Below are 16,607 nucleotides of genomic sequence, written 5' to 3'. Positions count from 1 at the left end.
AAGTTGCAGCTAAGGGACCGTTCTCTGGACTTTATATTGCACTGAGCGGGATCAGTTTCTAGGTGGGAAATTAAACTAAAGTTAATTGATTCTCTTTATTTTTTTGGATTCATTCTTGTAAGTTCACCTTTTGGTTCTGTTTTGTGGCTTACTGAACTTGTGCTTTGTTTCTGCATGTTACCTTTTGGATTTTTTTGTTTACCTAGATGTTAGCCTGTTTTAATTTTTGCTTGGAAGTTATTTTTGAAAATACATATTAAAGCATATTTTAGTTGTTGTTGACCAGGGTTTTTCAGTTCTACTCTTCAGAGTGTGGAAGGAGAGTATTTTTGGGACAATTTCTCCCCCGGGCCGTCAGAGGGCAGCCCCCTGGTTTCCAGCAGAGCCACGGATCATAAGCATGGGCGCTCAACCCTGTTGGAATCCGTGGCCACTACCAGTGGGAGTGTGGACTTTTCCAGGCCCTTATTTGGCCACACTTCCACCACACCCGTAAGTGTGGCCGGAAGAAGCTCGTTGGGCACCTGGAGTCCTTCAAGGTGTCCTAATAAAAGGGGTCAGTCCCACCATTCAGCGGCGAGGAGTGGAGGCAGACGGACTGGGGCGAGAAGGGACTGTGGTGGTGTGGTGTGTTGTGTTGTGTCGAAGTGCTGGTGGTTGTGCACTTTTATTATAAATAAACATGGGTGGTGAGTTGAACTTGTGTCCTGCCTGTCTGTGTCTGTGTTAGAATGCCGTCACATTGTATTCACCAGGGTGGCTGTATCTTTTGCCTTTTGCATTGCCTGTTTCCACAGAGTTTTCCCCATAATGCACCTGGGCTGCACTGCTTGCAAAAAAATAGTTACTGGTATCTGACTAAACCAAATAAATTACCTACTGTGAAATTTTGATTACTGGTTATTTCAATCTAAGCTCTCTGCCTTTTACAATTTTGCTTTAGTTTTCGGTTTTGATCTTTGCTTTTCTCTTTGACTTCATTCTTTCTTGTAATCATTACTCTTTTTAAATTAGACTGGTTGACTTTTTTGCAGTCAGTACAAGGTGTGCATAATAAGCATAGGGAACTAAATGTTCTACCTCCAGTGTTATTCAGCTCAATCATGTCTGTTTCTGTCTTTGATCACATCTGCTCAAAACATAAGCCTTCATAGGCTGACAAACTGTAAAAGGTAACATGTGTACTTCATTTGTTCTGTTGTGTAAATATACCAAATACTTTTACCATTTACATTTATTTACAATACATTTATTTAGCACATACTGGACCATGTGATAACACCCTTTAATCATCTATTCCTGCACAAAAAACAAAGTAAGAAAATAAACAGGGCATAAAGAGACACACTTAAACATTTTGTTTTTGAGCTATCTTTGAATTTTTGCAAGACATTCCTCTTTAGAATATATGGAAACATTTTACTCAAAATCAATTTAAACCATAAGAATGCTGAACTTTGATATGAAAATTACAGATCAATAATGGAAAACATGCTAAATTGTCAATGGCAGATTTAGATTTGTTATAATGTAGAACTACCACAAAACCAATGGGTAATCTTTAGATAATTAAAAGTGAACCCATGGAAAATCAATGCAATACTAATCAATGTGCACAAAATATTTTCATTTTTTTATGTATTTGTATACTGAGCAATAAAACATTGCATATCAAGATGATGTGTGAGATTTCCAGATAAATTACTGAATTATTCACTTATTCACTGAAATTTATGGAGTTTAAAAGATTTAAAAGATGGGTATAATTGTTGATAAATAATGCAGTCAAGTCCTGTGGATGTTGGAAGGAAATCCAACTCAGTCAATAAAGATGATACTGGATGATGCCTAGTATTCTGTAGGATTTAAAGCAAAATGTTTTATTAATTTGAAGGTTATGTCAGTAAAATAATCACTAAATCAAGCAAGGGATAATAAAACTAAGGATGAATATATCTTCATCCCAAATACTGAGACATGTATGGACTTTGGATGTGTATTTTAACTGACCAATGCACTAAGATCAAGTCCAAGGCGGTTATGCTCAACCTTTATAATGCACTGGTGAGGTCTCATCTTGAGTACTGTGTGCAGTTTTGGTCTCCAGGCTACAAAAAGGACATAGCAGCACTAGAAAAGGTGCAGAGAAGAGTGACTTGGCTGATTCCAGGGCTACAGGGGCTGAATTATGAGGAAAGATTAAAAGAGCTGGGCCTTTACAGTTTAAACAAAAGAAGATTAAGAGGTGACATGATTGAAGTGTTTAAAATTATGAAGGGAATTAGTGCAGTGGATCGAGACTTATATTTTAAAATGAGTTCATCAAGAACACAGGGACACAGTTGGAAACTTGTTAAAGGTAAATATCACACAGACATTAGAAAGTTTTTCTTTACACAGAAAGCCATAGACAGAGGGAATAAGCTACTAAGTAGAATGGTAGACAGTAAGACTTTGATGTTGTTTTGGAAGAATTAAGTAGATAGGAATGGTGAGCTTTGTTGGGTTGAATAGCCTGCTCTCACCATCATTGTTTTAAAATAGGACAGTTGTTGAGAATAATGTGTAAGCACATTATAAATTAACAGAACTTGAAATGAAGATAGTCTTTAAATATCAAGAGAAAGAGCATTCACATGTTCCAATATGCTCATACTCCTTCATGGAGTCGGCTACATGTATTTATTTTGTATTTCTTTTAGAAATCTGGAAATCATCACCTATTGGGCTCAAGATCTGAGGTTCATGGTTACTTTGAGAACATCATGAGCATAAGAAACTTTCAAAAATCTTTAAAAAAAAGTTTAAAAGTGTTCAGGATTTAGGTATTTTCCATAAAAGGTTGGCTTCCATTGGCTGAATTCATTTGCTGACAAATAGCCCTTTATTTTCTTTCATTAGGCAGGCAGATTATTAAATTATCATGCTGTTTATGGCAATAAATTAAATTAATTACATTAATTACAATGCTCTAGCATGCCAGTTACCTTCATAGCTCTCCCTGGTTCAGCAGATTCCCACGCTTGTTTCATATTTCTAATTTCATCGGCACGTTCAGTATCTTTTTTTAATTGAATTTTATCTGTATCACCTTGTCCACTCACAACATGTAAAGTCCAAAAGGGCATATTGACATCAAGAGCCTGAAATAATAAGAGAAACAATAAAGCACTTCTAAATAAACAGGTGACTTAGATTTTCAATGTAGAATTGTTTATTTCACTGCAACAAATGTGAAAGGACATCTTCATTTCAGACCTTAGTAATATTGTACTAAAAAATATTTCTATAAATATATATCTATATATATACCTATATATATCTATATATACACATTATAACTGTATATACTTTCTATATATATAGTAAGTCTTTTAAAATTAAGTTAGATAGATAGATTTCCCCAAGGAGAAATTCAGCTTTTGCAGAAGGTCTATGTCAAAATCTTATCTTAATAATAAAAAATGATATATTTTAACATGGTATGTAGCCAGGATGCCTTTTAAGTACAACAAGAAAAAAAATACTTAATTAAATTTAATTGAACTCTTAACTATTAACTCAAGTACAGGCCTCTGCTTGATCTGTGATCAAAGCGCTGCCGATCAGTTTGAACTACCAATTCAATGTGACCAAGTATCCATAGCTCAGTTATTTATATTGTTTATTACTTGTCATAGCTGATGCACCACATAATGCATTACATCAAACATTCATTGCTTTATTCATTTTTAATTCAGAACACTTACACATTCGTCTACAAGTATATGATGGTCAGTACAGTTTTCTACGCTGTGGTGTGCTGGGCCGGTAACATCACTTCAAGAGTGGCCCACCGAATCAACAAGCTAATTAAAAGGCCTGACTTAGTTAAGGAACATACTTTGGAACCTCTGGAGTTAGTAACAAAAGAAACAATTTAAACAAACCTGAGTGCCATTATACTAATGCTGCACATTCTCTTTCTGACACACTATGTGGTGGGTTCAGGTTAGCTCCATGCTCCCTATGAGCCTCTTCGACCCATAATCATTGATAGTCATAGACCGACATGAGCTGGGCAAATAAGGACACACACATGTAGCAAGGGGTAGGCGCAAAAGTGCTCAGGGCTTTTATTAAAACTAATCCCCAAAAAAAATCTAAAAGTGTTCTAATAAATAGTGTGGTGTAACCAATCAAATTGTCAATAAATAAATAAATAATAAACAAAAACCTGTGTCCATGCGGAGGTTAAATATCCATAATAAATATATCCATAAAAATGAGTTTAATTATCAGAGACAGTTCTTTCTTCCTAAAAAAATGGCCCCTATACTTCCTTCTAAAATGTCTCCTCTGTTTACCCCACCCAGGATCCTGCAGCAGAAGAGATGCCCAACACACCAGTGCAGTCAACCATCAAATCTTAGCTTGAGTCCCCATTGCCAGGCCTGCTCCATCCATGAGGCTCCACACGGAGCCGCACACCCATCTCGCACTGCCAGACCCTTGGCGTCTTCGGGAGACACCGCAAACCGGGCCACTCCTACTCCCTAGCAGTACTCAATAGGCGCGCCCTTTTTCATTCCCAGACTCATCACGGTGAGGATTGTCGATGATCACCTGTCTTCATCCAGTTTTAATATGGACTCTCTCTCAATCCTGCCTCTCAGTCTTTCTTCTTTCTGTTCTGCTTTTCTTTAACCTCCATTCCTCTGTTTCTTTCCAATCGGTTCTCTTCTTTCTTCTCTGCCGTGCAAGCTCCTCTTTATCTCTCCTGTCGGATTGGGTGCAGGTGTGACACTTTACCTACTCTGAGGTGTGAATGCAGCACCTAGCTAATCTGCTTTTGCATGTGAGTGTACGATCATTCTGCAATCAATGCCAGAGCAGCGCTGTCATGCACACAGCCGCACCCATTCTGAGCCTGTATGCTACAGGGTCCTGATTATTTCAAATCTGCCCTACACTATGGACCACTTATCACACACAAACATTGAGTACTTTCAATCAACGACTCATTATGCAGAATTGTGTCAGACAACATTATAAGGTCTCCTTTATATATCAGCAACATGTTTGCATAATGCTACACTGTGAGAGAGACTGCCAAGTCAGAAGGTGTGTGTTCAGGAGACAATGGATGTGTATATACACACACACACACGCACATATATATATATATATATATAATTTATCTATCTATGAAGTTTTTTATTTTAAGAGCTTCTGTAAAAAGCCAAATTTTCTCATGGGGACAAATAATCAATAAATAACGACATTGTAGCTGCATGTTTCTCATTCTCATTTCCCCATAGTGCAATAAGAAACACCTCTGGGGATCTGTTCTGTCTGCTGCTTTCAGGCAATTCGAAATTTCCTCCTGATGTTTCATTCAGTCTAATACAGTTACTTAAGCATAAAATTTATTGTATTACTAGGGGGCTTTGCCCTCAGCTCGCTTCGCTCGCCAACCCCTGTGTTTGGTTAATCGGATATACAATTTAAATTTTTTGGAGACACATTGTGACAATGCAACGTATAACTGCCCGTGAGTGAATACTGTTTCTGTTTCTCTAATAAATAATTAGATTTTTTATAATGTTTGTCTCTGTGATTTATTGATTGTCATAGCAAAAGCTATTCTCACAGTAAACTGTAAACATTTTAATACGAATGGCATATCACAATCTCCTTTGGTGTGTAATATTATTCACGGAATATATACATTACCTCTCATTTTGCCTATTTTGCATCGCTTCTCCATGATCATAAATATACACCTGACTGAATTGTGTATTCTTTGAAATTCAACTTGTTGCTTTAACTGTTGCGGGACCACAGATTCTCATAGTGTATGGTCTATTATTGTGTAAATCCACGTGTTGTGCATAAGAACAATGGGAATGCAAAAAGACTTTTATTTCTGACCTCGATTTGTCCTGCTCTTTTTTCAATTACACCTGGTTCTAATGATTAATCATCTTTTGTTTTGCGGTAATGCAATCTTTTCTATCTTTTCTTTGATACTGTAGCGACTGACATGACAGAGTGTCACAAAAGTTTTACTTGAACAATTGCTGACTTTGCAACCCCAAACACAACTTTCTAGTACCCTCTCCAATCCCTCATCCCCTGTGTCTCACCTCCCCTTACCGCATTAATCAATACCTTGCTATCAGTCTTCCATACTGTACTCCGCCCTCCCTCAATCGGACCGAACAGTCACTTAAAACCAAAAAGGCCGCAACCTGGCTGGGACACTGCAATACTTTCGAATTGTATTGGTTTCATAATCTCTTATCTGCCTTTTTTTCTCTCCAGCGCCTTTCGGTGTCTATTCTCCGTATTGTCCTTATACGCTTTATATGTGTTGAGAGCACAGGATGTGCATGCACTATGTGCTTTTACACAACTGGCTGTTTTTTGATACATGTGCTCTTGTATTATATCATTTGTGAGTATTATTTGTGCGTGTCTTGCAAGAATCTCATGTTCCACGTCCCCGCAAGAAGGCCCTGGCACAGTCTCTTGGCACCAAGTCTCATGTTTACGGTCCCTGCAAGATGCTCCGTGGCAAGTCTCTTTTGTCTCGCGGGTCTTTTAAATGTCTTTTGAGAACTTCCAAGAAAATCACGTATCGTCACCTTGCTTTTGCATTCTAGGATTTCTTTTTATAATAGAGAGATAAGTTTTAATCTTTTGTCTCATATAGTACTGTATTATTTGCTCCTTAAGACGCACCTGACCATTAGACACACCTAGGTTTAGAGGAGGAAAACAAAAAAAAAAATATTCTGAACCAAATGGTGTACTAATATATTTAATAAAATATACCAGAACTACCCGAAGCCTGCCGTAGCATACGGCGGTGTAAGAATAGGAACGGAAAATGGTGAGAAAGGAATTCAGTATAACAAAGGCTTAGGAAACCACCATCACAGTATAACGAAAATAGCAAGGAGCGAAACCAATGCCAATGGTTGAGAGAGCACCTTCCTGTAGCAGGCTACGAAAAACATAGACATATAAAGATAGACGCCGCATTCACTGTGTTGCCCAGTTGACACGATAAGTCAGTGCGTCCACCCTTTTGCAAGTGGAAAAAGTGCCATTTAAACTAATACAGGTAGACGTGGAAACTGGGTTTTCTGCTGAAAAAACAATAACGTTTTAAACAGTATTGTTTACATACAACAGTTGCCGATCGTGGCTCTCTGTCTTGCATGCGGTGAAAAGTCAACATGGCTCAGAGGTGCATGTGGACTTTTGCACAGATGAAAGCGACTGAGGCTTTGTTTGGTGAGTTGTTGCATGCCTCGAAAGCGACGCTGGACTCGGGAGGACGGTTACAGTTGGCGTGCGTGGCTCTGTCGTGCGTATCCCATGACGTGGTAGGAGGGTTAGAGTTGGTGGACGGGGCTCTGTCTTGCTTGCACTCACAGTCTTGCGTGCCCTTAGTGAATTATATATATAGATAATATTTCAACCATGTAAAGTCAACAGCTGTATTAAGAACCATCTTCACTGTCATTAACAAATGAGGAGAGACTTTAAGGTTCAAGCATTCTTCTAGTTTTCTGGAAACCCCAAGAACTCCTCATTGCTAGTGTCAGAATTTCTGAAGCTCAGTTGCTCACAGTCACTTTGCAGGAGCACGTACCTATCATGTGGCATAACCTGTCCAAAGCCACCAGGAGACAAAGCATGTTTGGACCAATGCTCCCTGAAGTTATATCGCCGGTCTAGTCTCATCTCAATTTGTAAAGCCACAAAGCCCTTCATCTCATCTATTGTTGTGGGTTTCCACTTTGGAAAACAAGAATGCGGTGCAAGCGCAGCCTGCGATTCAAAAAATTGCTCTGCATACCTTTTTGTCTCGTCTGACAGTAGCTGAAAGGCAGCCTATGGAAAGAACAGCCTGAAGTAGTCCAGTGGCTGGTAATCTGTCAAGTCCAACAGCAACCCATGCTGTCTTGTGAAGTCTGGTAGCCAGTTTGGTTCCCACGGATCAATGTCTGGGTATTCTTGCCACATGAGCCTTGCCATCGACTGCGCGAATGCGCTCAGCTGGGGCGGCATCGGCTGGTGTCCGATCAGCTGATGCCAGTTCCTTACTCTCTTGCTTGACCTCCTCATCACTCTCAACAAAATTAGATTCTGAAAAATCAGAGTCAGACTCAGCGATAATGCGCAAAATATTGTCTGCTATTTGGTTTTCTGCACTCCACTCCCTCATGAGATGTCGATGCCATCTTGCCTTTGTTTACATTTTGTAACTCATACACACGCAAGGATTAGGTCCCGAGTCAATGAGTCTAACATTCCTTACAGCAGAGAGGGAATGGTGAGTTTTGTTGCCATTAACAGCTGATTGTCGCCCTCTACCCCTGGATGTCGACTTTTGTCAGGTAAAACACATCACAGTCTGTGACGCAATATTCACTCCATAAGACGCACAGACATTTCCACCCTTCTTTTGGGGAAAGAAAAGTGTGGAGCAAAAATGAATTTTATGTTTTTTGTTGCAGCATGCTTTTGAATTTCTCCTGGGTGATTAATAAAGTATACCCAATCTAATCTAGTCAACCGGTATCTAATGTTTTAGCTAAAAATCAAATATAAACACTTGCATTGTTAGTAATTTAATTTTTATATTAGTAATATGAAATACCTCTCATTTTTTGATAATTGTGCCTTAATTTTGAGTTTGATGTTGTTCTATTTGTCTTTCTGGCCTTCTGCCTCTCTAATCATGTACTTTCCTTTTGCATTTTCCTGTCAGAAGTAGACTTCATCTCCTGGGGACTCATGTATAAACAGTGTCTACGCAAAAAAAAGTTTGTGTAAGCCCATTTCCACACTCACATCATGATGTATTGAAGCTAAACTTGGCATGATGCCACACACATTCTCACGGCAGCACAACCCATTGTGTACGCATGTTTCCACCTATTTTTGCAAACTGGCAGCACCCAGCATGAATGCACTGCTACTGTTCCTGTGTGGTTTCCCTTTCTTTCTACTTATAAGTACAATTACCTCCCTGTAAACTTGCACTACAGTTGTAATATTGCACAACTTCAGCTACTTTATGAAGAATTTTCACTATCTGCACAATATGTACATCCATATTGTACTTATGCTTTCATTCTGTATATTTTTCATTGTTTTTACTGTAGTATTATTATTATTGCTACAATATTTTATAATTTTATCGGAAAATAAATTTAATTAAGCGGGGTCATTTTTGCTAAATCGCTTGTAATTCGACCTCTCCAAATTAGAATCATTGTTGTTATTGAACTATCTGGAGTATAAACACATGTTTGGTCTCTTTGTAAAGGTAACATTCTCTAGTTTCACCCTTAGTAGTCAGAATCACTGTAGGTGTGACTGATCAAAAGTTATGCACATTAGAACTCACAAAAAAAAACTAATTTTTTTGTTCTCGCCTAAGTTTTTTTGTGAAAATAAAGGAAAATAAAGCTGCAGTAGGTAGGTGGGGACAGAAACACACTATGTACCAACAGAATAACTTGTTGACTACTCACATTTCAAATTTGAAAAGAATACCTGTAAAAATGACATTTTTACACCAGTTTTTATGTGGGCATGTCCAGGTGCTTTTTAGAGGGACCATTATCCACATTTTGGAACGTATGGAAAAGTGTAATAACTTTTGAATGCTTCAACCCACATATATCAATGAGGGCTCTACTGAAAGCTTACACCTAAAGGAATCTATATCTACACACAGTGTCACTCTATTAGTTATAAAAATAATAAAAACAATAAAAAATACACATTTCTATGTAAAAATAGTCAATACAAGTCTTATGGGCCAAAAATATATATATTATTTTTTTTTTTTTTTTTATAAAATGCACACAAACTATATACATTTCTTTTACAAACTGTTACAACACAGCTCAGCGTTTTTCCATGTGCCACTTGATGGCAGCAATCACTAGCAAGCAGAAAGCACAAGGCGTGTCACATGTCACTCTCTGCCATTAGACGTCTCCTGGGCGATTGATACTTTCACGCGCGTACATGCCTCTATATTTAATCGAGAGTGTATTTACGTTTATCTGTACGTTTATTCATATTTAAAATGCGAAAAAACTTGGCGAAATCACAATAAACAACCACGCACCAAGTCTGCAGACTGGCACAAATGCCACCTTCGCAGCTCCGATCGTTTGTTTACAAGTTAGTATGGCAAGTTACATATCAAAATGCTCGGCTGCTCATTGGCTGTAAGTTTTGAGTGTCACTCACAGTGTCCAATCAAACTGGTAGATTCTACCAGGGTTTGGAGTTTGCGTCATCGTTCAGCTGTCTGTGACACTCGTTGGCTATCGAGGTGCCAGTCAACCCCAGACCCGTCGTAATTGGCCAACTTAGGTGTCAATCAGAAGCTAACACTTCCGTGTAACATGCTGTAGCATGGTTATCGCCGACAGAAACAAATTACGTCTGATATGATCAATAGAAATGAAAAAAAATTACATAGCTAGTCTCAAGTTATGAAACGTTTTCTGGAGTTTTTGTCCCTTTGAGGATATATTGTGTGTTTTGGACCTAATCGTTTTACTGGATTATATTCGCTGGAGCCTTACGGACAGAATGGGATCAATACTGCTTGGAAATATTGATGTTTGACTTGCAGGGGGTCTTCAAAGGTAGGGAAAGTCAACTCTTAAAAGTATGTACTTCTCTGTAAAAAGGCTTTAGTGTCAGTGCTGTGGTTGTTGTGTGTCAAAATGGTTTATATCATCGGTAAGACGAGACTTTGATGTTTCATTTGATGGGTAGTATGTCGAGATGCATGGCAGATGGGCATGCACACATGGCTGTAACGTCGTCAAAACGCTGTTATGTACCGGGACCGGTACGTGTGCGCGTTAAGGGGCAGGATTTGCATATTGAATCTCATTGTACCATACAATGACAATGAAGGAATTCAATTCAAAGCACTATCCTCTTGGCGCTGTGTACTGTTAGAATACTAGGATGTATACTTGATATAATTTTTCAGATAAAATGTATTAAAGTATGCATATTACATTATATACATAAATTGTTAACTTATTTAAATAATTTATATTGTTAATAATTAAACATGTGGGGGCATGGTGGCACGACGGTAGCGATGAGCTGGTATCCCATCCAAGGATTGTTCCTGCTTCTCATTGTATGCTTGCTGGGATTGGCGCGACCCTGGATGGATAGATGGATGGAATAATTAAACATGTATTACAAAGATTTTTCAATGATCCTTGAAAGTTTTGGAGAATCAGCATTCTAAGCTTACAGCTGGTTTGACATTTATTACAGAGCACATATGGTGGAGAATGGTTATATGGGAAATGGAAGGACAGGACTTCATTGACGGTCATTCGCATGCCACTGCAAGCATCTTGCAGGAGGTAGGAACAATCCCTGGACAGGATGCCAGCTCATCACTACTACTGCGCTACCGTACCCCAATGTTTAATACATATTTTAATGCATTTCATCATTCAGAGAGCTGTAATATTGTGAATGTAATGTATTCTGTGTGGAGTTCAGTGCCTGTGCGATCCTGTCTAGAAAAGAGAATGCCTGTTTAAGCATGTAGTGATTCACACACATAGAACACATAGAATACGAAGCATTTAACGTGCTACTTTAGTTATGATGAAATTTGAGAAACTCTAGAAATTAAACATCAATTTTAAGATGAACTTTACAACGTTCTACTTTAATGACAAAAACTATGAGATTAAAGTGGAAATTCCGAGATTAAAATCGATATTTTGACCTTTTTCTTTTCTTCATTGTGTCCCTATTTTTTTTTTTCTTTTCTCTGTACCCTAATATGATTTTGTATGACACTCAGCCAGTGGGTAATGAGTCACCTTTTTACTGAGACTTTGATATCTGACTACTTCTTTTTTATTTCGGGCACTGTGTGACTTTTTGAACTTGAACGTTCGAGTGTCTGTGCTACTCTATATCACTCAATCAACTTCCTTTTGTTGCTTAAACCACTGCTTAAGCCAAAAAATAGTACATTTTTCCTTGCCTCCAACTTCACTTTTGTTGAAATTCTTTTTTCCCTGTGCTTTTACCATTGTCTTGTCACAAAACGCTGAACTTAAATGGCAATTTATATTGATTTCCATATTCAAAGCGGCATAATTCTGGGAATTTGTGTGGGGCGGCAGGCCCATGAACGTGAGTTACTTTTCATGCTGAACCGGAGTTCTGGAACTGAAGTACATTGAAGTTGGCATACGCATGGTTTTGTGTATATGATTTTTTTTGTGCGTACGCACATTTCCACTTTTGTCCATATCCCATGTTTTTTGTGTGAATTCTATGCACGGCATTATATATGAGGCCCCTGGTCTTGAAATTTTGACCAACCATTTCTCCATCTGCCTACCATATTTGTATTGCGTTATGAAGTAGCTTTGCAAACATTGTATTACTTACCTGTGACTCTGGCCTTGATGACACCTTCTCTTTTTCTTTATTGGGTTTGTCTTTTTCAGATTTTTCTACTGGTTTTTCTTTGCCTTTTTTGGAGGATTTTGGTGTTCCAGGAGATTTTTGTTGCTCATTTTGTGACACATCTGTAATAAGCGGTGGAGAATTTTCATCTGATTTCTCTGTATTAGCTGTGGAATTCAAAGGAATGAAATGGCTTTACATTATATACAATAACACATTCTATCATCCAGATCAAGGAAAAATCACAATCTGTTAATAATTCATTCAAAAAAGATTGATGGTAGTCAAATGAAGATAACATTGCTTCATATTTTTCTTAACCTTGATATATATATATAAATATTTACATTTTATATATATGCTTAACATTTTGTGTTCTAAGGCAAAGTTACCCAAAGTTGCTAGGAATGTTGACAAGTGCCATTTAGTCTGACAAAATAGGCAGAATTAAATAACAGAAACATACAATGATACTCTATAACCGTTCTGGTCTATCATAATGGATTTATCAGATGGGGTGGCTTGCTAACTTAACCAACCTCAAACTACTGTCATCACAAAACACCCCTCTTTCTCTCTCCCTAGCCTGGGTCCTTTCTTCCCATCAGGGCCACTGGAAGGCAGTGCAACCTGGAGTGACTTCAGGGATAACTTTGAAAATCACTTTCAGGTTTTGTGATTGGCCCAGGTGTCCCTCCATGCCTAATTTTAAATTAAAAGGTCAGGGCAGCCAGTTCTCTATAGTATGCATTTGGGTCTATTGTGTGATGGTAATTAATGTTGACTTATTTTATTTTCTTACTGTGTCATTTATTGCTCTGTTCTTTATTATGTAAAGCACTTTGAGCTACATTTTTTTTTGTATGAAAATGTGCTATATAAATAAATGTTGTTGTTGTTCTATTCTGTCACCTACTGGTTTTAGAAGCTTCTCCAACCCTCATCGATGACATATCTCTTACTTCTGTGATTATGGAGTCTTTATTTCTGCATCTCTATCTAACCAGAAGTGCTTTATTGGCAGCACCTTTCCTCTTATTCTGAAATGGCAACAGGTACCAGAGCTGTTCTGCCAAAATAAAAAAAATAAGGGAGAGAAGAAAAAATATGGCAACCAGAAGATGAGAAAAAGAAACAAAGTCAAAAAATAGGCTGGGGTCAAAGCCAAAATAAGGAAGTGTCAAAACATATCCATTGTGCACACCATACAAAAGGCTGACTCCACCGAGAGATTTAAACACATGAAAGTCTTGTTTTGTGTACCTAGATATTTAAATGCTGCAGGTACCATGCTGCCTTCTTAAGTAGTGTTGGTCTGTAGTGTTGGAACTTCCAGCCATTGTGTGATAGCAGTGGAGTGCCATTACTAACAACAAGGTGCATAAAATGGAGGCACCCATGAGTACAATCAAAACATAAATGCATGTACAAAAATGAAAACCTCAAAGTCATAATTTCACACACTTTTCTCTTTCCCTCCGTGCTAAACTCTATCCTTGTCTAGTGCCCACTTTCCAGCCTGCCAACATATCACCCTGCTTTGTATGTGGCGAATCCAGTATTGGCAGGTAGTCAGACATTCTATTAAATGTGAGTGATTTCATAAGAAGAGAGTTTTGTAGAGTTTTTACCAACTGGCACAGAATAGCCCTTTCTTGCTATCTTTGGATTGTTTGAATTCCTTAATAAAAAATTTGAATATTTGGATGCTCTTCAATTTTTTATTTAAATTTTTGTATTCATAATACCAATGTCCTCTCTGCAACATAAGCAGTCAATGGAAAAAATAAGCAACTTTCATTAATAACAAACCTCTTAGGATTGGTTGCTCTAAGACCACTTAGGAAGAAGCTAGCAGTGATATAAAGTGTGACATAGTCATTAAGTTCACTTTTGAAGAGTCACTTCTAGTGACCAGCTCTTGCCTGAAGAAGGGGCCTGAGTTGCCACGAAAGCTTAAATATTGTAATTTTTTTAGTTAGCCAATAAAAGGTGTCATTTTGCTTGACTTCTCAGTACATTCAAAAAGAAGTAAGCATAGGATTGATAATTTATACATTTAAAAAATATAAATGTAATATTGTATTTTTTTTTTTTTTTGCTTTATTAAAAAGGGTGATTCATTTAGATAGCTTGGAAAAAATTGTAACAAAAAGCAAACAGGTTAATCCACTTTACTACATTTAAAGTACTAGCCACGTTTCCTGTCAAAGACAGGTATTAGAACATATTTGTAAAGATTTGATATCTCTTGACTTTGTGTAACTTCAGCTCCTTTCCTCAATATGCTTGTGTGTCTGAACCTCTCTTGACCAGCTCTGTGATAAGAGGTATGTGGCAAAGTGTGGTTTAAAATAAATCTGTTGCCGGATTGTACAGGCTCAGAGCGGGTGGGTGTGTGTGCATGCCAGCTCCACTCCGGGGTTGATTGGGGTGCTTGGTTGATCGCACATTCATGTGCAAAAGCCAGCAGATCAGTCAGGTGCCTCATTCACACCTCTACGTTGGTAGAGGATAGCACCTGCACCCAATCGGGCAATATAAAAGTTTGCCTACACAATAGAGAGGGGAAGAATAAAGACAGAATCACATCAAAGAAAGAAGATGAGAGAAACGAATGCAGCTTAAGGCAGGAGAAAGAGGCAGAATGGTTAGGAGCCCGTCTCATAAAGAATGTAGGCAGGTGGTCGGGAGTAGGTCCAAAGAAAGAGAGAAGCAGGCCGGCACTCGAGTGCAGGGCTGGAGAAGGGGTGCTACTTAGAGCAATGAAGCGGAGTAGGAGCGGCCCAGTCATGCAGTGTCTCCCTTATGGATACCAACAGACTGGCTGAGGGAGACATGATTATGTTTTGGCAGGGAGTTCCTAAGAATGCAACAGACTGGCAAGTAGGACCCCGAACCCGGAATGAGTGGATGATTGCACCTGTCAGTAGGTGTCTCCTCATGCTGCAAGGTACTAATGGGGTAAGCTAAAGAGACACCATATTTTAGAATGAGGCATTGGGGTTCATAACTGTTTTAATACAGAAACCTGCCTGAAATTTTAACCTTGTTTTTATTGGATCTATTTATGGAACATTTTAACTTCCCAGTTTCACTCTGCTTTTATGGATTATTTATTGAAGACTTTTCTCTGGCTTTAATAAAAACACTGAACAGTTTTGCACCAACCCTTTACTGACTATGACTGTCTCCATTTGCTTGGCTCATCTTGTTTTACAACTATCAACAGTTTTGGGTTCAAGATGCTCTTGGAAGCAACCAGGGAGCATGGAGATGACTCTGACCGTCGCAGGTACTCCATTTGTCGAGGGTACTCCTGTAAAGCCTGCTTCTCAGACTGTGTCATTCTAAGGCGCCTTGATTACCTCCTCTCCACTTTTATACTTCCTCTCTTTGATGGTGATTCTCAGTGTGCATCTTATACATTTATTCCTCCACGTGTATCTCACAAGCTCGCTTGTTCTTTTGATCATGTCACCAAAGTCAAACTGACAAATCAGACAAAAGTCAAAAAAGACCATTCATATTTCTCTGAGTGACTAGACACACACATAGTTCCAGACCTTGGCATTTTATTATATAGGAATTCTGAAGCATGCACATATCATGGCACCACAGGTATTTAACAAAATTAACTGGTATGCACATATTAATATTCAGATAAGTTTGAGCAAGTGATCTTAAATGTATTAATTTAGAATGTAATAGAGTCTGGTTAAAGTTTTATTTTATTCTGGCACCACATGGAGTGACACTGACACAATGATTAGGACCTCTGCTTCACAGCTCTAAAGTCTCATGTTCAGTTCCTGTGCGGGTAATTGAGTCTGTGCAGTTGACACATTCTCCCTGAGCTCTGGTGACATTTTTCCATTATCCTGGCATCTTTCTACATGTTTAAGATGTGTATGTTAGGTTAATTGGTGACACAAAACTGCCCGACATAATTAATTATGGATATGTACGTGTGAGTGAGTGAGTGCCCCTTATGTTGAACTAACTAACATCTAGTGCAGAGGTGGATCCTGCTCACTGTTATCGGAATGGTAAAATAACCACATTTAGAAAAGAGAGAAACTAGAATTCACAACCATTTGCCAAAAAATGAAAGACATTGT

At 38.3% G+C, this 16,607-nt stretch overlaps 1 protein-coding gene across 3 annotated transcripts in view; it reads right to left on the bottom strand.

The window, feature by feature from the left end:
* adgb (androglobin) overlaps positions 1-16,607 on the bottom strand; it is a 204,956-nt gene that overhangs the window by 22,002 nt on the left and 166,347 nt on the right. For all 3 annotated transcript variants that reach the window (XM_039747534.1, XM_039747535.1, XM_039747536.1), the window contains 2 exons: positions 12,469-12,653; positions 2,988-3,143 (listed from right to left, as the gene is read on the bottom strand). In XM_039747534.1, coding sequence (XP_039603468.1) covers positions 2,988-3,143; positions 12,469-12,653 — 341 coding nt within the window. The remainder of the gene's footprint in view (positions 1-2,987; positions 3,144-12,468; positions 12,654-16,607) is intronic.

This window comes from Polypterus senegalus, chromosome 3 (genome assembly GCF_016835505.1).
Source record: "Polypterus senegalus isolate Bchr_013 chromosome 3, ASM1683550v1, whole genome shotgun sequence".
Taxonomy (NCBI): domain Eukaryota; kingdom Metazoa; phylum Chordata; class Cladistia; order Polypteriformes; family Polypteridae; genus Polypterus; species Polypterus senegalus.
Note: the sequence above shows the minus strand (reverse complement) of the source record. Positions and strands in the feature narration are given on the sequence as shown.